At 29.1% G+C, this 24,312-nt stretch overlaps 3 protein-coding genes across 4 annotated transcripts; 2 read left to right on the top strand and 1 right to left on the bottom strand.

The window, feature by feature from the left end:
- Positions 1-1,104: 1,104 nt before the first annotated feature.
- On the top strand, positions 1,105-4,288 carry LOC113869453 (apoptosis-linked gene 2-interacting protein X 1). 2 transcript variants are annotated; one of them, XM_027505775.1, is made up of 7 exons: positions 1,105-1,256; positions 1,921-2,088; positions 2,532-2,808; positions 2,900-3,066; positions 3,247-3,277; positions 3,359-3,396; positions 3,848-4,288. In XM_027505775.1, the coding sequence occupies exons 1-7, from the start codon at positions 1,212-1,214 to the stop codon at positions 4,190-4,192; spliced, it is 1,071 nt and encodes a 356-aa protein (XP_027361576.1). In that variant the 5' UTR covers positions 1,105-1,211; the 3' UTR covers positions 4,193-4,288. The 2 variants fall into 2 exon arrangements, with proteins under 2 accessions (XP_027361576.1, XP_027361575.1); XM_027505774.1 differs by having other exon boundaries at positions 3,247-3,396.
- Positions 4,289-7,178: 2,890 nt separating this feature from the next.
- Positions 7,179-11,550, top strand: LOC113869365. The gene is made up of 8 exons (XM_027505659.1): positions 7,179-7,405; positions 7,483-7,576; positions 8,113-8,238; positions 8,352-8,510; positions 8,804-8,922; positions 9,360-9,551; positions 10,052-10,142; positions 11,163-11,550. The coding sequence occupies exons 1-8, from the start codon at positions 7,266-7,268 to the stop codon at positions 11,241-11,243; spliced, it is 1,002 nt and encodes a 333-aa protein (XP_027361460.1). The 5' UTR covers positions 7,179-7,265; the 3' UTR covers positions 11,244-11,550.
- A 10,119-nt stretch (positions 11,551-21,669) lies between these two features.
- Positions 21,670-23,994, bottom strand: LOC113869046 (transcription factor HHO3-like). Its single transcript, XM_027505162.1, has 5 exons — positions 23,592-23,994; positions 23,149-23,444; positions 22,519-22,813; positions 22,331-22,407; positions 21,670-22,149 (listed from the first exon to the last, which is right to left on the bottom strand). Exons 1-5 carry the CDS (start codon positions 23,722-23,724, stop codon positions 21,790-21,792), a joined length of 1,161 nt encoding a protein of 386 aa, XP_027360963.1. The 5' UTR covers positions 23,725-23,994; the 3' UTR covers positions 21,670-21,789.
- Positions 23,995-24,312: the final 318 nt, after the last annotated feature.

Here is a 24,312-nt window from a genome sequence, read left to right on the forward strand (position 1 = left end):
TTTGTACTTAAAATTTATATTTTATGTTTTAAAAATCATCATTGATAAATGTTTGTTTTAATATTTTTTATAGACATTTTATTTACAATTTTTAGTACTTTATAAATTCTAACTGTTTTATCTCATTATTTTTATAATTTATTTAAATATTATACATATATATAAGAGATGCGTTGTTTAAATTAATAAAAATAAAAAAGAAAGAAATGATTTTTTACTTGTTTAAATAAATGAAAAAAAAAAGGTAAATTTATGTTAAATTTTTTTATAATAATAATAAATGTAAGTAAAAGTTAACAAAGTAATTTTTTTCTTAATAATTTTACTTTTATTATTTATATTATTTTAAAAATTACTTGATACTACAATAAAATAAAATAAAATAAAAATCTAACTTTCTCGTCCATTATCACAAGTTGGGGTGGAAGATTATTTTCTCGTGGGATCCACGAAATTATTTTCTTTCTAAGTACTGAAAAACAAATGCAACAAGCAATTAAAAAAAATATTATATTCACGCTAAAATCATTACGCGAGTTTCCTTTCCTTGCATTTTCCATACATCCAAACAAAGCATAAATAATTTTCATGGAACTTGCAAACCCCACGCATTCCTCTTCAATAGGAAAACCCTGAATGGTTGACACAATACACTGTTGAAAAATGAAAACCCAACCGCGTTAAGAACAAGTCAAACTCAACGGATGAAGATGAACCTCCAACAGAGGCCATGGGTCCACATCCATTTCGTGTAACTTCAATGCTGAAGAAAGCGTGAAATGAACCAGAGAATGACCTTAATCCACCCAAATAAATAAATAAATTTTAAGCCTTAAATTTTGATTATTATTAATTAATAAATAAAAAATTTCCATAAATGGTAGTGGTGGAGTTGCACTTCTTACATCCTCGACCACTGTTCTGCAATCTACTTGGTTCCCATTTTCTTCAATCAATTTTTGGGTTCTGGGTTTTCAGTGGTTCGTTCTAAAGTTTTAGACTACGTTAAAATCTAACCACTGTTTGGACTGTCATCATCATTCTTCTATTTACTGCAAATTTTCATTTTTTAGATTAAAAAAATCAATTTTTTGTCATTTTTTGGCACCTATTATGTGCTTGTGGACATTCAACAACATTTGGAGTTGTTCTTGATTGATTGCCCTTTGTTGTATTGATTGCCGTGGTTTCTAGAGTTGAAGGGGTTGAAAATGATGTTGCATTTTGAATACCTGTCAAAGCTGAAAACTAAGAAGGTATTTTGTATAAAGGGGTTTTTATATATAGTTTGGTGTTTTATATGATTTTGATTTCTGGGTCAGTGATATTGATTTTTTATTTTTTATCAGTATATAGTTTACTAAGTACTATGGAATTGTTAAAGATACCAAGGGAGAAATTTTAGTCTTAATACTTTGAAAATTAGGCTAACTTTCCTTGATACTGTCTTCTGGTATGAGTGTGAGCAATTGAGTATGCATAATTCTACTAACTGTATTGTGTTGACATTGTTTTACTGCGCAAAATAGGCTTACTGTTGAAAGGTAGGGACTTACATTTTGTTTAGAAGTTATGAATGTATTGTAACAAATTTATGTTATTGTTGTTGACATGCTTACTCGCAGCTGTCAGGAGCTGAGGACAAGTACTGCATATATTAATATAATGAAAATTTTCAATAGTAATATAACTATTGATATGTAGGAAAAATTTTCAACTTTGGGTGTAGACATGAATGTAGCTTCACCCCTGGCAGTAATTCTGTTTTAATTTGGTCTACATATTCCTCGGTTTATATTAGACGGTTTTTTGGGTTGTTTGTTACCCAAATCCATGTTAAAATGAATGGTTATGTCTTGCATCAGGATTGATGATTTCATCATTGTTAGTAGCACTGATTATAGATTTTCATGTTGTCAGATAGTGTTTGAGGATGCATATGCTGCGTGTGATTCTGCAACACTTGAGCATCTTAAGGAATTAAGCTCAAAGCGTCGAGCAATTGAAGATTCTGTTAACAAGAGCAGCTTCATTACAGAGGCTATTGCAAGAGAAATGTTTGGAGGATTGGAATCTCGCTATGAACAGGTAACTGCATATGCTGTGCTGTCTGTGTGAGCCCTTCAATTCCCATTATACTTGAATGGTATGCAAATGACAGTAATCTTGGTCTTTGATTCCAACTGTGCTTTTCTCTTTGTCCATGTGATTCCAATTGTGTTAATTGTGTCTGTTTTTTAGATAAATAATGCTCACAAAGTGAATGTTAACATCAACCTCATAGGAAGCGAAGGAAATAACAGAAGTCCAAACTTCAATTCCTCTTAGTTGGGGCAATTGTAAATCTTTTTAGGTCATTAGACTTAAGAATGGTTTTATGGAACTGATTTATTTTCTGTACATTCTTTTTGTGTGGCTAATAATGGTTTAGACCTAATAGTAATAATCAGTATATGGTAAATCACTCTAGTAGTACTGGTGAATTCTTGTGATTCTCTGTGAATATATTTATTTATTTTTGTCTGAGTTAGGATATTCACAAAATAGAGCAGTATCTACCATTACTGGAAAGTTTTTTATCCTATGCTGATGCTACAAGCAACGAAAACCAAATAGCTCAATGGATCGCGGTTCTTAACACCATGACTCTTAAGATATGCTGGAGTAGTGCTCTGAGATCATCTTCTTTCCTCAATTTTATGGGTCCTAAATTGTTCCAAATTAACAATTTGCGATTTGAGCTTGGTATGATCCTTTTTCTTTGTGGTGGAATAATGCGAGAGAGGGCTTTAGAAGTTTTACCGACAGGTATATGTTGAAAAACTCAAAAATCCCACTTCATAAGATAAATTTGTCATGTTAAATATGCTTATGTATGTCATCACTGGTTGATCTGTAGATTTGGTTCAATCTGCCACCATTTTTAGACAAGCTGCAGGCATTTATCATCACCTGGCACAAGATGTTCTTCCCCACTTACAGCCCGAGTTGCCACCAGAAAAGCCACCAGAAGCTCTTGCTGCAGTATCCACCATTATGAGCCTCATTTGCTTGGCTGAGGCCCAGGTTTGTGTTATGCTATTTTTCATGTTGTTTAGTTCTTATGGCTTGCATTGCAATCTGTCATATCATGAAACTTGATTACGTTATTTCTTAAAACTTCATATTATTTGTCCTAGTTTCTAAAATTGAAGTTCAGCAAGTTTTTTAGTTGTTAATAACTGGGATGTAATAACTGTCTAATAGGCAGTAACCATAAGAAAAGCTGAAGAGAAAGGTACTTCTTCAAGTCTCCTAGCAAAGTTACATCATGGTGTTACCCTTTTTCTTGAAGAAGCTATTGGGATTTTTCATACAGTTGTCACACAGTGCAAGGACATTTCGCCATGCTTATTGGTATGAATACCTACCTTTTTTCATATTGGTGGAAATCACCATCAATATCTGTTCCTTATCTCATTATAGTTTCTGTTAATCTTGTTTTAATTTGCACTATTGTTTCCACATGATTTGTTTTTGTATTTCTCCTAATTCATTTTAATCTTTTTCCTGGCCTCAACAAAAGAAAGAATTGTAGGAGGCAAAGGTAACTAATGAACCTTGATGCTTTTGTAGCATTTGGTGAAAATGAAGAGAGGATTGGTTTAGTAGTAATGAAATGGGTAAATTATTAACATGTGATGTATAGCCTAAAGGTATAAGACACCATTTTACAAGTATTTTTGTCAATGAAAGTCTTTTGTTGATGGTAGTCTCCTTTCTCTCTTGTTTCGCCTATGTTAATCATTTTATGTTTGTTTTTCCATTGCCACTGTGGTGTTGTTAAATTCTTCTTTAATGAATGCAGGAATTTATGTGTTTCTGCAAATGTTTACATGGGTTGAAAGGTCAGCAATATCATGCAGAGAGCCTGAAGGCATGTGGCCAAATAGGGGCTGCTATTGGAGTTCTTAGTTCTGCACTGATTGATGTAAAAAAGAAGATACCAAGAGAAGAGCCTTGGAAATCTAATTACCAAAAGCAAATTCAAGATGCTTCTGAAGTGCTCAGAAAGTTTGGGCATGAGAATGATTTTATTTGGCGTGAGAAGATCCCTTCAGGATATGAGATACCCTTGTCTCAGGGTAGCAAAATAGTCAGTTTTATACCTTATAGTCCAAAAAGATGGGAAGGACAACTCATTTTCAAGTAGAGGAAAAAGAAAAAGAGTTTGTTTCACATTATCTCATTTTACACCCTTTTGTAAAATGCCAAATCACATGACAAAAACAAGGAGAGAAAGAGAGTACAAGAGACTCTTTTCCAATGAATATAAAGATAAGTGTAAAGAATATGATGTGAGATAATCAAATTCCAAGAAAAAAATATTTGTAAAGCAAAACTCTAGTCTGTTTGACCAAGATGGTCTTGCCTCATCAAGGGTATTTTAATATTTACACCTTTATCGGACATCTAAAAATTAAAATGAATTTAATACCAATTGCACATGTAGTTATCTTTTCTCCAATAGAGATTGGTTGATCCAAAGATTTGCTATAATTAAGATGTATGAGCTGTGATTGGTAGCAGGTTTGGATTGGCACAAAATTTTATTAAAGTGGGTAAAACTCACTAGAAACTATAATTTCTTGTGTTTGTTGAATTTAATGTTTATACTAAACACCTCCCGTGAAGACTAGAAAGTTAACTGGTAATTGGTTTGTAAAATTGAATACTGAACTAACTTATAAATGTAAAATAACAAATAAAGACATTATTAATTTTTAGTTTAGAACTAAAAAAAATTACTAGTAACTATATATTTTAGCTATTTTACTGAACATAATTATTTTTGTTAAACAAATTTTTCAACTAATAAAATACATTTAAAACTAATTTATTTTTATCAAATCTTTTAAACTATTTGATTTCCCTTTTCAAATACTCTAAATTACAATACGCTATTGATCAATAGATTGATGCTACCTTTTCTGTGGCAAACAAATTTTATAATATTCAATCTCAATCCTGAAGCTCTAAAAAAGTAAGTTGAAAAAATATGTAATATTTTTTTCATAAATTTTATAATTTGAAATAGGGGGAATTGAAATAAGAATGATTGAAACAAAAAGGAAATAGAGTAAAAATGATATATTATTCGGATGAATAAAAATTAAAAGAAAAAATGATAAAAAGAATGAAAAGAAAGAAAGAATATAAAAATATTTTTTATAAGAATTTAAAATTTTAATGATATAGAAAGACAACTTAATTTTAGGATTAAAGGTTAGAGGAAAAAAATAAAAGAAATTGTTTAACATCATCTCATTTTACACCCTTTTGAAAATTGTGAAATTACATGATGACAAAGACAAAGAAAAGGAGTATAAGATTCTTTTTCAATGAAACATAAGAATAAAAAAATATGATGTGAGATAATCAAACATGTAAAGCAAATCTAAGTATGTTTGACCAAAATGGTCTTGTCAAGGATATTTTCTTTTTACTCTTTTATTGGGCATTAAAAAATGTAAATATGAGTTTAATATCGAGTGTATTTGTGGTTATCATTTTTCTTCATTTATTACATCGAGATTGATTAGGCCAAAATTTTACAATAATTAAGAGTTATAAATACTTTTGTGTCTAAGGCTTTAGTAACAAATAAATTTAGATTAGCATTAGAATTTTATAAATGCACCTAAACCAACTAGCAACTAATATTTCTTATGTTTGTGATGTGTATTAAGTTGACTTTAACAATATATCAAACACACGTTAAATCTAGTTCGAAGTTAAAAAGTAAAAAGTTTACTTAAAATTGAAAGTTGAAAAGTTAACTTATTAGCCTTTGAACTAACTTATAAATACAAAAATAACCAATACAAGCATCGTTAATTTTAAGTTTAGAATTAAAAAAACACTAATATTTTTAATTATTTTTATAAAATAAATTTTTAAGTTTGTTTGAATAAAGTAATTTAAAATTCTTCCTTTATATGCACTTAGACGGTAAAAAAAATATTTTAAAATTATTGTATAATTTTAACTAAATAATTTTGATGTCAAACAAAAAGAATTTCAATTAACTTATTTTTAAAGAGAATTTAAAAGTCTCACTACTATACTTAATTTTTTTCATACTTATTCCTCACTTAAAATATCTCTTTATTATTGATTTCATATTTTTTTTAAAAAAAATTATCCAAACACAGCATTAACTCATTTTACTTTTGTCAAATCTTTTGAGCAAACCCAATTGCCTTTCCAAATACAATACAAACTACAAAATGCTATTGATCCATGGATTATGCTACCCTTACTATGCCATACAAATTGTATAATATTCAATCTCAATCGAAGGTCTAAAAAAATAAGTTGAAAAACTATGCAATTGTTTTTTCACATATTTTATTGAAAATTATATAAAATAATTTGGAAGACTTAAACACATGTTTGGTCAAGATTTTTATTCATTATTTAAAAGTTGTCTTATAAAACTATCAAAATATTTTTTTACTCTAAAATGCTGATCGAAATCAAAACTAAGAAAGAGTACATACAGTCTTAAAACACATGTTATGACTTAAAAATAACATTTATTTATTGTTCTAATTAATTAAAAAGTAGTAAATATTTTGTATTAAATAATTTATATTTTTATTTGTAACTTAAAATAACCTCTCTCTTTTTCAATCTCTTCGAAATTGTAGTGTTTGTGCTGCCCAGAGACAAGTGGACAACGTTGACGATAACAGAGTTGAGTTAGTTGGAAATTAAAATTAAAGGGTCAGCATGCGACAAGTGGCACTCCCAGTATCATATCATATGCCACCGTAATAATAATAATAATAATAATAATAATATACTTGTATATTAAAGCTAAATATTGATATTTAAATAAACTTTTTTAACGTGTCATGTAATTTTTATATTAAGTATTTAATTTTTAACTGATTTTCGTTTTTCTTAAATAATATTTTAAATTTAATTTAATAAAAATATTATTTAATTGAATTTTAATTTTTAATAGAATATTTAATTTACTGTATAAATTTAATTATTTAATGTAATAAATATGGTCAATAATAAAATACATTTTAATTTATAAAATTTATTAAACTTTTAAAATTCATATAATATATATCTTTAATCTTATATTTAAAATTTATTTTAACTTACTAATGCCTTTACTGAATAGCCTGAAAAAGAAAAAGCGTTTGCTGAAAAGCGAAAAACATAAGGTGTGGTAGGAGTGGGGACTAAATCAAGAGCATCTTTGAACCATGGCCACGTTACAGTGCAATTCTCTTGCACTCATCAGACCGTGTCACTCGAGAAGAAGAAGACCCTTGTTGCACCCACTTCTCTCATCCACCTCTTTTGTTTCAAGTCTTGCCACTTCTTCAATTTGCACAAATTCCAGGTCAGAAATTTGTCTCTGTAGTTTGAGGTTTATGGTTGAAGGTGTTGTAGTCAATTAATGATGTGGTTCATTTGCAGGAGGTGTTGCGCTGTTTCTGCTGTGGTGTCAGAAGAAAACGCTGTTGGCTCCAGTTTCTCTGCAATTGATGTCTTCAAACTCACATATTTAGAGGTGTGTTATGGTTCTAATCCTTAGTTCTGTTTTGTTTCCAGAATTTTTTTTTTCTTTTTTAAGAATTTAATTGGAATACACTAGTATAAACATTTTTATACTGCTATCCAATAATAAATTTTCATGTAATTGAAATTTGATTTTTATAATTATTTAAAAAGTCGTATATAAGGTAATTTATAATTGGTTAATAGTATAAAAATATTTATAGTGATAGTCTATAAAAAATAAACTCTTTTTTAATATGTGCTTGTGATGCGCGCATGTAAAAGGTGAAAATTAAAAGCGATTCAATACATGTTTTTTTACAAGTAATTAGAAGTATTTAATGATTTTTAACATGAACCTTTGAACACAGATTATATATATATATATATATATATTTTAATTTCATTCTCTTAAACAATTTTAAAATTTCATATGTTTAAAGTTTTTAAAAATTTGTGAAGAAAACCTTTTTCTCATATCAATAAACCCATAAACTGTATTTAGTTTGATTATTTTCTACTTTGACATGGGTGAAGTTTTGGATTTAGGGAAACAGTTGGCTGTGGAATGTGGGTGGGGCAAAGATATTGGTTGATCCAATTTTGGTAGGTAACTTGGATTTTGGAATTCCTTGGCTATATGATGCTGCTAAGAAAGTGTTAAAGAAGTTCCAGGTATCTCTTGCTGGATGCTAGTTACTTGTTGATTCTAGTTACCTCTTTGTTATGCTTCTGTGCTGTCATGAAATTCATGATCTTGCCATAACCCATTTGCTTCTATAGTGCAGCTCAGTGATCTTCCGGAAATTGATTGCTTACTCATTACTCAAAGCCTTGATGATCACTGCCATTTGAAGACCTTAAAGCCCTTCTCTCAGAAATTCCCAGATATTAGAGTTATAGCAACTCCTAATGCCAAGGGTTTGCTAGATCCTCTTTTCAGAAATGTACGCATATTTTCTTTCTATCCTTCTTTCCTTTGGCTGGTGAAAATTCTAGAGTGTGTCTGTGTATTTGAATTTGAACCTTTGCCTTAATTACTTCATCTTTATATATCTAGTCGATATAGTTTGACTGCACATAAAACTTGGTTTGAGGATTTTGAAGAACATCCCCCTTCGCTTCTTCTTTGTGCTGTATCCTTTCAACATTTAGCATGTAATTGAAGCACTGGGTCATGACTCATAATTGAATCATCAGTTTGCCACTCAAGTTTTCACATAGTTTCTGTTATTTTCAGGTTACATATTTAGAACCTGGGCAGAGCTCTGATATTGAAACAAATTATGGTTCTGAGGTTAGCGTTAAGGCTACTGCAGGACCAGTCCTTGGACCTCCATGGCAACGCCCTGAGAATGGGTAAATGTTGTTAGAATATATGGAAATATCCAAAAATATCTTATGATATCTTAGATTATGCTCTAGGATTAGTTTATGTATTTTCTAATTATTTCTTACAATTGGTTAGCTTATTTTCTTATTTTAGCTCGTGATTTGTTTCCTCATTAGTCAGGATTATAATTAGCTTAAATAAGGATTATTCCTTTAGGCTTCGTGAGCTTGCCCTCACATTGTAATACAACTCCATTAATATCAATTCTCTTTTATCTCCCTTCCTCCCTCTATACCTAAAACACCATAACTTAAACAACTGTCAGTTTTTCTAGCATTTTTTTCCTTGTCTTTGTGCATTAGGTTTTATAACCACCTTATTTATTGTCGTATTACCCTTTCATATTTTCATTGAAATGCAAGTTAACATATTTTTTAATGGTTTTATGCTGCATGTGTCATAGGTATCTTGTTAGATCCCCACAAGGCCAATTGTCTCTCTACTATGAACCCCACTGTGTATATAATCAAAGTTTCATTGAGAAGGAAAAGGCAGATATTGTGATCACACCAGTCATAAAGCAGCTTTTGCCAAAGTTTACCTTGGTTTCTGGACAGGAAGATGCGGTGAAACTTGCAAAGCTGCTGCAAGCCAAGTAAACTTCTGTATTTAGTATTCACAGGCATCAACAAAAAATAAAAGCTGATGAATTCAAATGAGCCCATTGTAACAGACCCAAAAAAGTTTCATTCACAGCATAGACTTAAATACAAAAAAAAGATTTGTAACTTCTGATGCTAGAACAACTACATGACTACATTTGCTATGAAATAGAAACAAAAAGCAAAGTATTCGCATGAGTCAATTTTTGGGGGCCTAAAGGAAATTCTTAGTACAAAGGCATTTCCAATTTAGGAGCAATTAACCACTCAAGTGATTATGTCAATTAGTGGTTACTCCTTAACCCCAATATCATTAACTTAATTGTTCCTAATTGGAAACATTTTCCAAGAAGTCCTTTTTGGTTCCCTTGGAAGAATTCATTTAAACTTTGGCTCATTTTAGTGACTTTGACCTTATAATTTCTTGTTTAAATGTAATTGTTTCTCATAGTTCTTCTCTATGTATAAACATTGGTGTTTCCATGTTTGATAGGTTCATTGTGCCAATGAGAAATGGAGACCTAGATAGCAAAGGGCTTCTCGCAAGCATAATTTGTGCGGAAGGAACAGTAGAATCATTTAAGGTTAGAATCATCGAAGGTTGCTCCATATATACTTCTAAAAGGTCTCCGTGTAGGAAAACATTTTTATGTCCAATTGATAAAGGGACCAATGACAAATGGTTGCCATAAATAAGAACATGCGAATATATAGAATTTTTTGGTTACAAGAAGGAATATGTCACCATATTCTAGATAGAAAAATTGGATGTAACCTTTGCTACAAGGAGGGTTTTATTCGATTCATCAACAATTAAAGACTGACTTTTTGGGAGTAAAAGGAACGAGGTTCCTGTTACCACTGTGTTGAAGCACACTCATCTCATCAATTATAGCTTGTTTTTAGCTAGAATGGGCAAAGACATTACCTGTAGACTTAGGAATGGAAATAGAAGACAAAGAAGAAAGATAAGTGTAATAGAAAGGAAATAAACAATGATAACTGATATTAATATAATGAAAAAAGGATTATTAGTAAAATATATACCTTTATAGATTACAATGGAAAGGTTTAATTCTGGAAGTGGGGCTGAGGAGGGCAAATGATGTGGCATAAAAGGTGATTCAGTATAGTCAGTAGTGCAGGACAGTTATGTGTTGTGGGGAGTGCAGAGAGTTCATCTAGTCCAAGACTAGAATTGTGAATAAAACAAGGTGGAATCGAAGACCCGAAAAGGCAGGGGATGGAGGGGGTGTTATGGATATAAGACCTGTTGTGATATTTTTCCAATCTATCTCAATATGCTTAGATGCACATTTATTCTCTAACTTTATATACCTCTTTACTTTAGATGAGGCAAATCTACGGTGATTTTACATTCATTTTTTGTTAATCTTAACCAACAGAAGCTAGTTTTTCTAATGTCCGACGTTTAAATTATTAATACTAACTGGGAAATGAGTCAGTCTATTACTAATGATTTGGTTGTGGTAGTGGGATGAAAGCTAATATTAAATTTTATCCACAGTTTGTAATTGCTCTCAAGTATCATTCTTTTTGTTGTATGCTAAATGATTCTAATCTTGAAACCGTTATAAATGCAGGAACTATTATCAAAAGAATTACCGGATGCAAAGGTTTTAGAACCTACTCCGGGAGTGCCAGTAGAAATTTCAGCAAATTAATGCTGTAGTTCTTCTCTGCCCATTTCCCCCCACCTCCTCCCTTTTTCTTTGGGGGCCAAAAGTTACCACAGTTTTTCTCAGGCGAGGGATATATTGTGTGGTTGAATAACGACACTTATTGTAACATACCGATGATTACCCCTTCCCCCTGATACTATGTATATGTGTGATAGGTAGTCTAGAGCTAAATTATCGTTAGTTGATTATGTGATATGTTGATGATAGAGCTTTCTTGCTTATTTGAATAGGATAAAAGCCTTTATGATATATTAAAGTCGTTAAATTAAGTTTATGGTATCTATAGAAGTTTATTTAATTAGAATTGTTTTTTTTAATTAGGATTAGTTCTTAACAAGTTAAGTGAGTAAAAAATTAATTTTTATTGTTAATTTTTGCTTTAGTGGTGAGTTGATCAATGAAATTCTAACTTAGAGTTGTCACATAAGAGACCTTTATTTTAGTCAGCTATTTGAAATTGTTTTAAAATACAAACTTAAATAATTTTTTGGTTCTTATAAAAGTCATTGTATTTGAAATTAGTCTTTAAAAGCTTTGTTAGAAATAAGTTGGCTAATGACATTTTAGTTGAGCTTTTTTATGGGTCTAAGTATTCAACATATTCTTATCCTATTTAGTATATAAGCTATAAACTTTAATAATCATGTGCAGATATGGGAGTGTTAAGTTGATAATTGGGATAATGGTATATGAAATAGGATATTGACGTACTAATTAGAATAACGGTATACTGTATAAGTATTCAATATGCAATAATGCTGAATTAGAACTCCAATACTTAATAAACATATAGAGGTTGACAATAATGACAAATCTTCAACTTGTTTAATTTGTGAGAGGTTGAGCTCTAATAAATTTTTTAAAGAACCAATTCTAAATATAGAAACTTTTATAAGACCAAAAGTTAATTCGAGTCAAATAAAATTGTTTGATGGCATGCATGATTTTTTTTAGTAGAGAAACGCTCAATTATAAGTAGTCTTGGAGCTAGTATGATGTGAATCCTACCCAGAGACAAAATTAGCTATCATAGACCATAGTGACAGAGTGGTCTAGTTGAATACAAATTTGTACAATTGTACTTTGAAATTGCCATCCTAAATCATGTTTTCTTAATTACTTTCATTTAAAATATGAAGAAGGATTTTATAAATTCTATAAAGGTACTAAACTTATATTGTTAGTTTTTTTTTAAAAAAAAATTGAATGCTTTTTTAGTCATTCTTCTCTTCTCTTTTCTTACTTTTCATCCCTAAACTCTTTCTTTTTCTCTTGTTCCAAACTCTAAAAAAAAGCCTAAATATTGATGTAAGATTAGCAAGCCTAATAGATCAATAAGTTACATTAGCATGTTGATCTTGGATTCAAATATATATTATAAATATATATAAATAAAGATTTCTTAAAAGAAAATAAATGTTATACACTTTGAAGAATGAGCTTGATCAAAAGATATGTTTAAGAAAGAGTTTGATTAAGAGAACAAAGATAGTGTGATTTCTTTAAAGGTTTTCAATGAATGAAAAATGAATTAGAGTAGAGAGTACAAACCAACGCGTAATAATTTATTCTAGTTTACCTCTAAAAGGAAAGGAAGATGTTGTATTCAATCTTCACATTAGGTGTGATTTTTCATTCTATTCAACAAATATTACATAAGAGTACTCTCAAATCAACCTTTCCATGCTTGCACAACTAAGAATCCTTAAACGAGTCTCTCCAAACCTACAATTGGTATTCTTTCCATAGCAGTCAACTCACTCAAGTATAAAACCACTCCCGATACTCACATTTCCTTATTGGAATTTTCACAAAGTTGAATGTCAAAATGTCTTTTTGTACGTATCTACCCTTTATGGCTAAAAAAAAGTTCACCCACGACTTTGGAGAACCAATGCACTAGTTCTTTAACACTTAATTGTTCATATCTTATACAAATCCGACTTTGCACCTTTTTTTATATATATAGTTGCATGTACTAAAATAATCATGTTAATCATTACTTATTATATAAATTTAAATGACTGCGGTTGCTTCTGCCAAATTATTATCAGCTAAACTTAATCTATCTCCTTGGACATGTCCAAAAATTTTAGAACCATAGACCAAATTGATGTGTGAAGCTGAATTTAATATAGTTTACTAATCCACGTTTTATTCTTATAACATCCCAAACTGAAAATTTATTAATATTAAAATTTTATAATTAAATAATTGTAGTACTTCATTTTTAACAAATAATATGATTAATCCGTGTTAATTTATCTTTTAACTTATACATAAGAAAAGGTTAATTTATTATCTTACATGTATTTATTAAGAGAAATTATTCAAATTACTTCAGTCTTTGAAGGTCCAATACGGTGCGGCTCTCTTGAGAAGTTATAGGGACATGGAACTTTCACTTGATGATCAATAACTATGAAATTCCATCTCCAGCAGTAATGCAATGTACAAACTATCCTTTTTCTAGATCTCAGGGTCATCTTGCAACTTTGTACATTTTTTGGTTGTCTTCTGATATGATCACTCTTCTTCACATTAGAAAGCTATTGATTTTTTATCTTTATATTTTTAATAATCAGCTTATTATGGAAATCAATGTCCCACCAGCACATTTCGATAAGGATGAAATTGAGTCAAATCTAATACCTTAAACATTAAACACATTTTCTTTCTTAAATATAGTATTTGAATCTGACATTTTACTTAACATAAGAATTTATCTTAAAAGTCTTATTCGATCTGAACTGGGAAGTAGTATAGTTAAACATATTTCCATTTAAATAACCTTACAAGTAAAAGATGAAGATCAACACCCTTTTATCCATAAAAAATAGTCGATGATATATAATTTCCAAATAATAATAATAATAATAACCAATTCGTTAGATCTACAAGATTTTGAAAAGAAAACTAATTTATTTAATAAATAATCTTACTTTAAGGAATCATAAGGGTCACCTGACCCTATATTCACTCAAGGGCCAGATTTAGTATGACTAGTCTCTCCAATTATGTACTACCTCAAAACGACAATCCTTTAGTACAAAAGTCTGTGTACAAAGGATCCGTGTAATGTCATCTATTATATAATACCATGAACTTTTCAACCACAATGTTTATTCTTTGGCCAACATGCATGTGATTCAATTAATGATTGAAATACGTATAGTTCACTCTCTTGAAATGATTGAGAACTCAGAAGCACATGATCTATACAACTATATAGTCAAAACCAGACAAGATTTTGTTAAACCAGCACTGTGATTTATAAACATACATAGGTTCAAACAGTTCTCTTATTAAATAGTATGAACGAAAATATACTGTTCCATTATAAATCATGCTACAGTACAATATAAAAAAAATAGTTATGCTAAATCATGAACATCGTACAAAGAAAATATTTAAGGGAATTTTCATTAGGAATATCCATGACTTATTTAACTACTTAACACACATCATATATAGTGTATATGTGGCTGCTAGTTAATAGCTAGGCCCCATTATCACATGCACCAAATTTGTGTCACTTTTATAATAGTCAAATTATGCTAAATCTCTTGAACGATATGGAATCTTGGGCGAAGGTTAGGTTGGAGAAATCGGATCAAATAGTTTGGTTGCTGGTTCTTACAACCCACAAGAAGATAATATAAACAAAAGAGAATATACTGGTACATTCATTAGATAACTCACCAATTTAGAAAACAATATGCCCCTTTGTTCTGGAATATTCGGATGTGGACCATAGCACATTGGTGAGTTAGATGGCAATGTCATGTTACTTCGTTTTCCTCAGCAGATAGATATATATAGGCAATAAACTACGCACAGAAGGCTCCAATTGCAGCTTTTGTCCTCTTTTTTAGGTCGTTTCTTAAAATAATGCACAAATTGCTTTAAGCTGAAAGCAGGTGAATAATTAATATTTGAGCCAACGGGTTTGTTGGATCCCAGATTTTACATCTTTTAAAAGCAGTCATAGCAAATTATTGTCTTGCAAATAATAATAGTACTGCTATATGTAACTGTTGAATAAGAAAATTATTAAAATGATTATATTTTATGGTAATAAATGTATGTATTTTTATTTAATAATTAATTTTAAAATTTTAAAAATACATCAAAAGATATAGCAAAACTTATATAAATTATTTAACAAAAGCATTGGATCCTAAAATTCAATGGAACCTGTATGCATGCTTTATTTGGACAAACAAAAAAATGAAAACATAGAGAAAAAATTATGGATACTGATAGAATTTTTATTTTTTTTATGTTTTACTGATTATAAAATTTAAAATAATAAAAAATTAAAATTTTAGAAATACTATTTACTTTTTTCTTATTTTTCCTTTAGTTTTAATTTTAATTTTTTTCCTTATTATTGTCATGTTATGAAAAGAAAACAAGAGGAAAAAGGCATGTGAATTATATATACATCAAAATTGGTGTCTGGCTTTAGAGTATGTATATAAGCAAAAGAAGTTATTTAAAGGAAAAACGAAAAAGTGTTTTGAAAGAATAGAGTTAAAAGGGTTATTATATTTATACATTCAATAATTGATTGCGAAGAAGATAGAAGAGAAAAATAAATAAATAAAACATATTAGAAATAATGTGATAAATAAATCAATCAAAAGAAAAAAGTAAATGTAAAAATATAAATATAAAATATAATCATTAGAGTTAAAATTGATAATTTTCTTATTTCTACTTTACTATATATGCTGAAGTGATAGGAGTATTGTAAGAAAATTTAATTAATGAGCAGTGGTTTAATATTCAAACCAAAATGCATGCCGAATATTTATTTTTCCATCTTTCATAGTGATTGCGATATATATGCCTTTGCACTACTGAGGCAATGATAGGGTTGTTCCTTGTCACATATATAATTCTTAGTTGTGCATATTTTTTAATATATTTTAAATTATGTTAAATTTTATTAAAAATAAAAATATATAATTTTATTCTTTCCTATTTATAAATTAACATTTTTTATATTTTTGATAAATTTTAGTCAATAATTATAAGTATATTAAAAAATGTAAAAAAAAAAGTAATGTTATTTTATACAACTATATAATATAACTGCTTTTTAATTAGTATAAAATATTTAATATAAGCATTCAAAACAAGTGTTAAAATAGTATTATTCAAAAAATATGTTAAAAATTGTATAGCTGCCATTCCTTTTCTTTAGAAAAAGAAATATTCTTGATACTGAAACAGGATAACCAAAGTCGATCTTTTCTGTAAAGTTCATTACATGAATTAAACGATTTTAATGTTATTCTTGGCACTCCCAAGCTAGAAGTCTATCTTTTAGAATACAGACAAAAGCAGCTATCAACAGTTGTGTATACATAATAAAGAAAAAATTAAAAAATAATATATAAAAATGAAAATACCTGGCTATTCACGATTTACAAAATCAAAATTCAAAACTTAATGAGCACTTAACTAGAAAAAATAAAGTTTTCTTTAGGCTGAGATGGATTATACTCATTTCAGTGCTTTGTTTGGCTTGCTGCATCTACTTATTACCAACCCTGATCTGAATCTACTCAGCACCAGATTGAACAGGTAAATTTGTCAAAGTTAAATCCATTAATTAAGGAACCCCTCGAAGCCAAAAGGGTCATGGAAAATCTTTTTAACAATGACACTTTAAGGCATTGCAAAATTACCACTAGTTACACATCTTAATTCCGTGTCCAAGTATTAGTCTATTTGGTTCAAACACTAGCCATTATATCTAGCATGAAATTTTTCCTTCATTGTTGACACAGCACAACCCCTAGTAAGAGTTGAACTTCACTTTACATAAAGGCTTTTGTGTAAAGGGGTTTTATCTACAAGTACAACATGAATAAGAATATAATGTTTGTAAATTGGAATTGGGAGACAAGGTGATCCACTCTGTGAAGCAGGATGGAATAAACATAAACTCGAAAGATCACGTTTTGGAATAAATCTCACTTTGATTAATACCATAAATTGACATTAATAAAATAAGTAAGAAATCAATTAGAGAAGATTTGGGTTTAGCCATCTGATAAGAGGGAATATTATTATTTGAGTGTCAACACATATATTATTACAGGTCTGTGGAGTAACTCATGAGTTGCATGGGAATTAAATTTAAAATGGAATATCTAACAAGAAACCATACCTAACACGCAATATATTTAGTGAGATTGGCCAATTGATAATTTTGACCTTCCATGCATTTGAGCCTATGCAATTTCCATTTACATTCTTCTTATTTCTTGTGCTTTTTAAGGTCATTTGGTGTAAAGTTGAGTGTAGTGTGATTGCACAGCTAGTGCAAAGGATGTTGAGTGTAGAAAACAAACTAAAAGAGGGGACAAACCAATCCTGTAAAATATTCTAGAAATCAATCATCAACTGTGTAACTTCACACCTAATAAATCTTAAAGAAATACTTCTTAACTAACTTTTATCTTTAATTATTTATAAATAATAATTAAAATTTATGATCTTTATATTTTTAAAATAAAAATTATTCTCATTATATATGTGTATTTGTGTACACATGTAAAATAAGAGAAAAAAAAGAAAGCAAGTAGAATAGAATTTTCATCTTGGTTATTTTTTATTTTTTTCTTTTAGTTTCCCATTTGATTTAATCTAGATTCGACCTGGCTCGCGCACCTGGATGTGGTGGATGAGTCTAATACTAAAAAAATTTTGCATACATAAAAACTCAAACTCAAAACCTTGCTTAAGCGATACTAAGTCGCTTGTCACTCAGACCAACCTTCATTGGTTCATCTTAGTTATCTGAACTAATAAAACTTAATATTATACATATTTTTATATTTATACACATCTAAAAGATACACCTAAAAAATTTAAAGGGTATTTCTTCAAATGTAGAAAACATATTTTAGAAATTTATATTGAATCATATTTGATGGAGTATAGAATTGGATCTTGTTGTGAAGATAAAAAAGTATACTTCATATTTTATTGAATTTTTTTTTTTAGTTTTAATGTTTTCAAAAATATTTTATTTTTCTAAAAAAATAAATCAAATTTTTATATGTTAAGTGAATAAATATATTGGATCCATCATAATTATTAAATAATAAACAAAAAGACTTTATGATAATTGGATGACATGACAAAGATAATATGATAGTATTAACTAGTGCATTTTTAAGTATATATTAAGGAAATAAAGTAAAATATTTAATAAAAATATAAATATAGTAAAATTTTCAAATTATTTAATATTTAATTTTAATAATTTAAACATTTAGAAAACACATGTTTAATACTTTTTAAGTTCCTCTTGTTTTGTCATCGTAAAACTACATAGTCTATTTTTTTAACAGAAAATAAAGAATCATATTTTTTTTTTTTACGCAAATTCTAAAGCTTCTTCATCGACTTTTTTTATTATTATCATTTTTAAAGATAAATCAAATTACTCTGTAAAGTATTTCAAAAATAAGCACAACACTTTCAATTTATTTTAATTTTTTTCCTCATGCACAACATTATATAAAATAAAAAATTATATATACAATTTTTATTTAAAAAATTATAATATTTAATAATATTATGACATTAAATTTTATTATTTTTAATAAAATTTTACTATATATAATTTCTCCCTATAGGTTATACATACAAACAACAAGGAATAATATAAGAATAAAATTTATTTAGTATTTTAAGTATTATTAATGTATTTTATAAATAAAAAGTTAAAAATCATTTTAATGGGCGTTTTGCCCCGTTAATTAGCAAAAAAAAAAAATCATTTTAATTAAAATTTTGTATTTGATATTTTTATATACTATCGAAATAAAATTTTAATTTTGAATGATAAAAGATATCAACAGCACTTAAAAAAGTTTACATAAAATTTGTCTGTAATAATAATAAAAAAAAAAACAGCTTATTAATTGTTAATATGTAATTGACATGTGTCCAAAAATAAGGGGTTTAACGGACAGTTCGATACATTAGATTCCATTCCATGGAGAATCTACCACTTCAATTAAAAAATTTGGAATAAAAAATGTGTTCCAAATTTTTTAATTGCTTGTCGTGAGAAGCTTTTGTTAAATTTGTAAAGTTAATGAAACAAAGAGGAAAAACTTGAGGACCTTATCAATAATAACGAACATTAAGTATGTTTTTTTTATCTCTAAAATAGATTATATGCAATTTTAGTTTTTAATTTTTCAGTTAATTAATTTTTTCTTAAAAAAATAAATTCTTATATATTTTCTTCTACCTAAAATTCTTAATCTCATTTTTTACTCAAATTCCTACAAATTAAAATGATTGAATTGTCTCCTATACAAAATTAGTCAAGCCAAATATTAAATTTACTTAAACTAATTTTTTTTTCTCAAATCCTAACATCTTATAATTATTTCTTACTTCTCATCTTTAAGTACTATTTTATGTTGCAATGTCATTACAAGTTCCCTAGTCATTGACTTATCACATAAAGAAGCGTTTGAATGTCTCGGTTACCCACGTTCATTTTTGTACGCCAAATGAATGAAAAAATTGTGACTTGATATGATTCACCAATGAGTTTTAACAAATTTAGAATCTTTCAATGCTTTTAAAAAGATGTTGATTTAGCGTTCAATTCTCTCTCCAACGATAAAATGAGAGTTTGTGACAAAGGTCCTTAAGAAAGAGGAAAGTGTCTATATCAGATTTAAACATTTGATGTAGTTAGAAATTGGTTAAATCCATAATGTATGTTCTTTGCTTTCTTCAATGACGCTAAATAAAATGTCAAACAAAGTAATTAACTTGTCACATTAAGGAGTATTTGAATGTCTCGATAATCTATATTCATTTTTGTACGCAAAATAAATGAAAAGATTCTGACTTGGTAATGATTCACCAATGGATTTTAACAAATTTGACATCTTTCAATGCTTTTGAGAATGTATTGACTGAGTGTTCAATTATCTCACCAAAGATGAAAGGAGAGTTAGTGACAATGGTTGTTACTAAAGAGGATAATGCCTATATCAATTCAAAAGGATTTTAGAAAAAATGCCAAAGACAAAGTCATCGACTTGTGATATAAAGAAGTGTTTGAATGTCTCAATAACCTATATTTATTTTTTAACGTCAAATGAATAAAAAATTTATAACTTTTTAAGCGCAACGCTTGTCAAATATGTAAAATATGATAATTTTAACTACAACAGTAATTCCAAATATCACGTAACATGATACATTAGAAAAGATTATCATGATTATGATAAAAAAATACTAAACAAAATTAACAAACTCATTTTAAAATTTTAGAAATTAATATCCTCGACACTTATAATCTTATAGACTTTTATGAGAGTTTACCTAAAGTCTATGAGTTTCAATTACAAATTATTATTACTATTATTTTGTACTTATATTTGGTTTAGATCATAGGTATTTTTTTTTTATTAGAAGCAATAATATTCGAATCAGATAAAACCATTGTAGGTGGCAAAACTCTTAATACAACTTATATTCACTAATCTCGAATTTAAGACTATATAAATAAAGTTAGAGAACTTCCTACTAGTTGATCCATGTTTTTGGTGTTTATTTTACAATTATATAAATTGAAAGACCTTAAAATAATATTAAGAAAAAAGGTATTAAGCCAAATTTTGTTAAATCAAGAGATATGTTTGTAATTTATCCTGATTTTTCACATAAATACTTTATCTCTTAATTAAAATTTAAAAATAATAATTAATATTTGTAAAAAAAATCTTTAATATTCAAACCTAGTTGAAATGAAGTACTATCTAGGACCTTATTTGACCTTATTTTGTTTTACACTCTTTCACAATTTTCACCACCCACAAACAATACTAATCTTTGCTGCAATCTTTAATAATTGATATCTGGTCACATCATATTACTATATCATATTCAGAGTCTTTCGGCTTTTTAAACTGCGGTGGCCAGCAATATTGGTAGCTGAAGTTATTTTCACAGTTGATATATATCTGCAACTTCTTTGTCCTATGCATACGATGTTGTCAAACGTGAAATTAAATTTTGGCCATTGTGTTCATTGCATATTCTGTGGGATATTCTCGGATTCTCTCCTTCAGAATCGTCAAGCCACTACAATCCTATTAACCCCATCATACTCACTACACCCCAATAAACAAGACAAATATTTGGACCACCCACCCCTAAATTACCAGCTCACTCGTCATTATTATGCTCAATTAGATATATCTCCACTATTATATTAAATATCACTTATAATTCATACATATATTTTCAAAAATAACTATATTATGATCAAATAAATTAATTTTGCTAGAAAATTTTTATTAAAAGTGTTAAAAGTTATTATAGTTACTAGTTAGCAAGAAGAACTACTCTTAACTACAAAATTTATATTAAAAAAAACTAAGAATAGAATAGTAATAACACACAAGGTAATTAAAGGATTAGTTTTCCACTACAAATAGGTTACAAAATTTTCTTTACAGCATTATAAAAATCAAGAGGCAGGTGAAGTTGGGGTGGAGGATGAGGAAGCATGGGAATTTGAATGAACATCCCCTTCACTGTGATTAGCCCTTTCTTCTTCAGAATGTGAATGCTGAGAGTGAGACACCTCTAATTGCTTAAATTTGATTGGTGTGTGGGTGACAGGTGGAGGGTGTGAAGCCACAGGCGCATAAATTCCAGTTGGAGGTGTAACTGTGGTCAATTCCCCTCCTCCAGATGCTGTTGAAGTAGCTACCGCACCATATTCTTGTGGTTGCACAAAAATGTTCCCCACAAGGAATAAAGGGGTTGTTTGTGAATTACCATTGTTCTGAATTATGGGGCTTCTTCTAGTGTGCAGACGAAATTTCTGTCCATAAAAAACCAAAAAAGTATTTTAGATAGACCAAGATTGAAATCATAAAACTCATGAAATTTACAATAGGAAAATGAAATAAAATAAAAGGGCCAATAAAGGAAATTATATTTATACAAGATCATAGAAATGAGCGAAGAAATTAAAATTAAAATGACCCAAGTGTTAGACTAACCTGTAAATGACTTTTGACTTCATCATTGGTGAGGCCATCAACCTTCATTAACTCCCTGATCTGTTTGGGCGTGGCAGCTGCAACAAAAACACACCAAATTACAAATGTCAAAAACCAATACACAAAGTCAGAATTGCATTTAGGACACACAAACAAAACAAAAACAGAACTTGTTGTGAGATACTCACAATCTGCACCCCCAAGCATCTGAAGTGCATGCAAGAAGCGTTTGTGCAATTCCTGAGACCAACACCTGCGCTGCTTTCTCTGAGCCTGTCCTTTCTCTTCTCCTTTGCTGCTTCCACCACCATTCTCTACTCTCACTGGCCCTGTAGAACTTGTAGCAGCCACTGGTGGTGAAGAGGGTGCTTTACCATTTGCTGATGCATTTCCCTTTCCAACACCACTTTCCTCTCTCTGAAATGGCTGAAAAGCACCACCGTTTCTCTTCACTTCCACAACATTTGTTTTTCTTGGCACATCCTTAACCCAATAAAATACAACAACATAAATAAACCCACAAGAATCAAATTCAATAACTGTTATTTCTCGATGAATAGTCAAATCGGTCTTAAAAAAAGCTGGAGACCTCAATTTCTGAAAAAATATGTAGCTATTATTATAGTCTTTGAAACTTATCAAGATAAAATACTTTAATTTTTATATTTAATTAATTGAAAAACTAAAATATTTTGTATTTATTATAATTTTAAAAGACTGTTGAAGAATTAAATTGGGCTGAGGAAAGTTTTCAAAAATTAAATTGGGTATTTATTTTTTAATAAAAAAGTATCATTATTTTGTTTTTTTTTTTTTACCTCTTTGGAAGGAGGGGGACTGGGATTCCACAACTGAACAGATCTGAGCCAATCTGATTTCTGGGTGTTCGTGTTCTTGTGCTTATGAGAATGTTGCTCTTCATCATCATCATCATTATCTTCTTCTTCATCATCATCTTCTTCAACAGAATCTGGGGATTCCCTTTTCTTTATAGGAATGAACTCCTCAAAAACAGGTCCTTCATCCATTGATGTCTGCTCCGAACACTCCGATTGGCCATTTAAATTGTACTCAGCAACCGTTCCAGACAATTGCTGCTTACATGTTTCAATGGCTGCACCAAAGGAAAAAAGAAAAAAACACAGACCAATCAAAACCCAAATCTAAAAAACACAAAACAAACATACCCAGAAACAAAAGGAACAAACTTTAAGTTCGCATCAACAAAAGGTGTCTGTTTTTTCGTATTTTTAAGGTTTACCTTGCGTGACAAGCTCCAATGAAAGAGGAAGCTCTTTAGGGAAAACTTGAATCTTTCTCCTTTCTTCCTCCAATGCTTCGATGTACTCACGAAACCCCATTTTCTGGGGTTGCATTTTCTCAGCAAATTGCATTAAAACGAGCCTCTATTGTTTTCCTTTTTTGGTATGAGTTTGTGAGTTGTTCAGTTTTGAGGGTGTGAGAGGGAAAACAGTTCGATGAAGATGATGAGGGAGAATATATAGGGAATGGCGTTTTGTCGAAGTACGCACAGAAAATGGATCCAACAATGAAAGATTAGGGGATCCAAGCAGAATCAAAATTCGGAATAAACTTTCTAGAGAGAGAAAGTGATCGGAGGGTGGAGAGATACCAGGGTAAACATCGAGGTCGGGGCGTCGCGTACAAAAAACGAATCTTTGATGCGTTTTATATTCTTCCTTACATTACCATTGTCTTGTTTTTCAATTTAGAAATGTTAATAATTCCTTTTTTAAGGATTTCTTTTAAATATTTTTTTTATTAAATAGATTTTGTAATTTTTTAGTTTAAATTTTATTTATATTTTTAACATATATTTGAAGGTATAAAATAAAAATTTATTTTATTTTTTAAAATGTATTTAAGAGTATTTGTTAAGAAGTTAAAATTAAAAAATTATATAAAAACATTTATTATTTTAAAATTATGAAAAATATTTAATACATACTTTTATTATAACT

The sequence above is a fragment of the Abrus precatorius genome, unplaced genomic scaffold (assembly GCF_003935025.1).
Source record: "Abrus precatorius isolate BTA unplaced genomic scaffold, Abrus_2018 Scaffold6, whole genome shotgun sequence".
NCBI classification, from domain to species: domain Eukaryota; kingdom Viridiplantae; phylum Streptophyta; class Magnoliopsida; order Fabales; family Fabaceae; genus Abrus; species Abrus precatorius.

Bases quoted from the DNA above. Each gene is read 5' to 3' on its own strand.
- LOC113869046 (XM_027505162.1), bottom strand. From the start codon at position 23,724: ATGCAATTTGCTGAGAAAATGCAACCCCAGAAAATGGGGTTTCGTGAG. The intron at 23,445-23,591 runs GTAAACCTTAAA...CCTTTGGTGCAG, and splicing joins ATTGGAGCTTGTCACGCAAG to CCATTGAAACATGTAAGCAG. The intron at 22,150-22,330 runs GTTAGTCTAACA...TTTTATGGACAG, and splicing joins AAGTCAAAAGTCATTTACAG to AAATTTCGTCTGCACACTAG.
- LOC113869365 (XM_027505659.1), top strand. From the start codon at position 7,266: ATGGCCACGTTACAGTGCAATTCTCTTGCACTCATCAGACCGTGTCAC. The intron at 8,239-8,351 runs GTATCTCTTGCT...TCTATAGTGCAG, and splicing joins AAGTGTTAAAGAAGTTCCAG to CTCAGTGATCTTCCGGAAAT. The intron at 10,143-11,162 runs GTTAGAATCATC...TTATAAATGCAG, and splicing joins GAACAGTAGAATCATTTAAG to GAACTATTATCAAAAGAATT.
- LOC113869453 (XM_027505774.1), top strand. From the start codon at position 1,212: ATGATGTTGCATTTTGAATACCTGTCAAAGCTGAAAACTAAGAAG. The intron at 3,067-3,246 runs GTTTGTGTTATG...ACTGTCTAATAG, and splicing joins TTTGCTTGGCTGAGGCCCAG to GCAGTAACCATAAGAAAAGC. The intron at 3,397-3,847 runs GTATGAATACCT...TAATGAATGCAG, and splicing joins ACATTTCGCCATGCTTATTG to GAATTTATGTGTTTCTGCAA.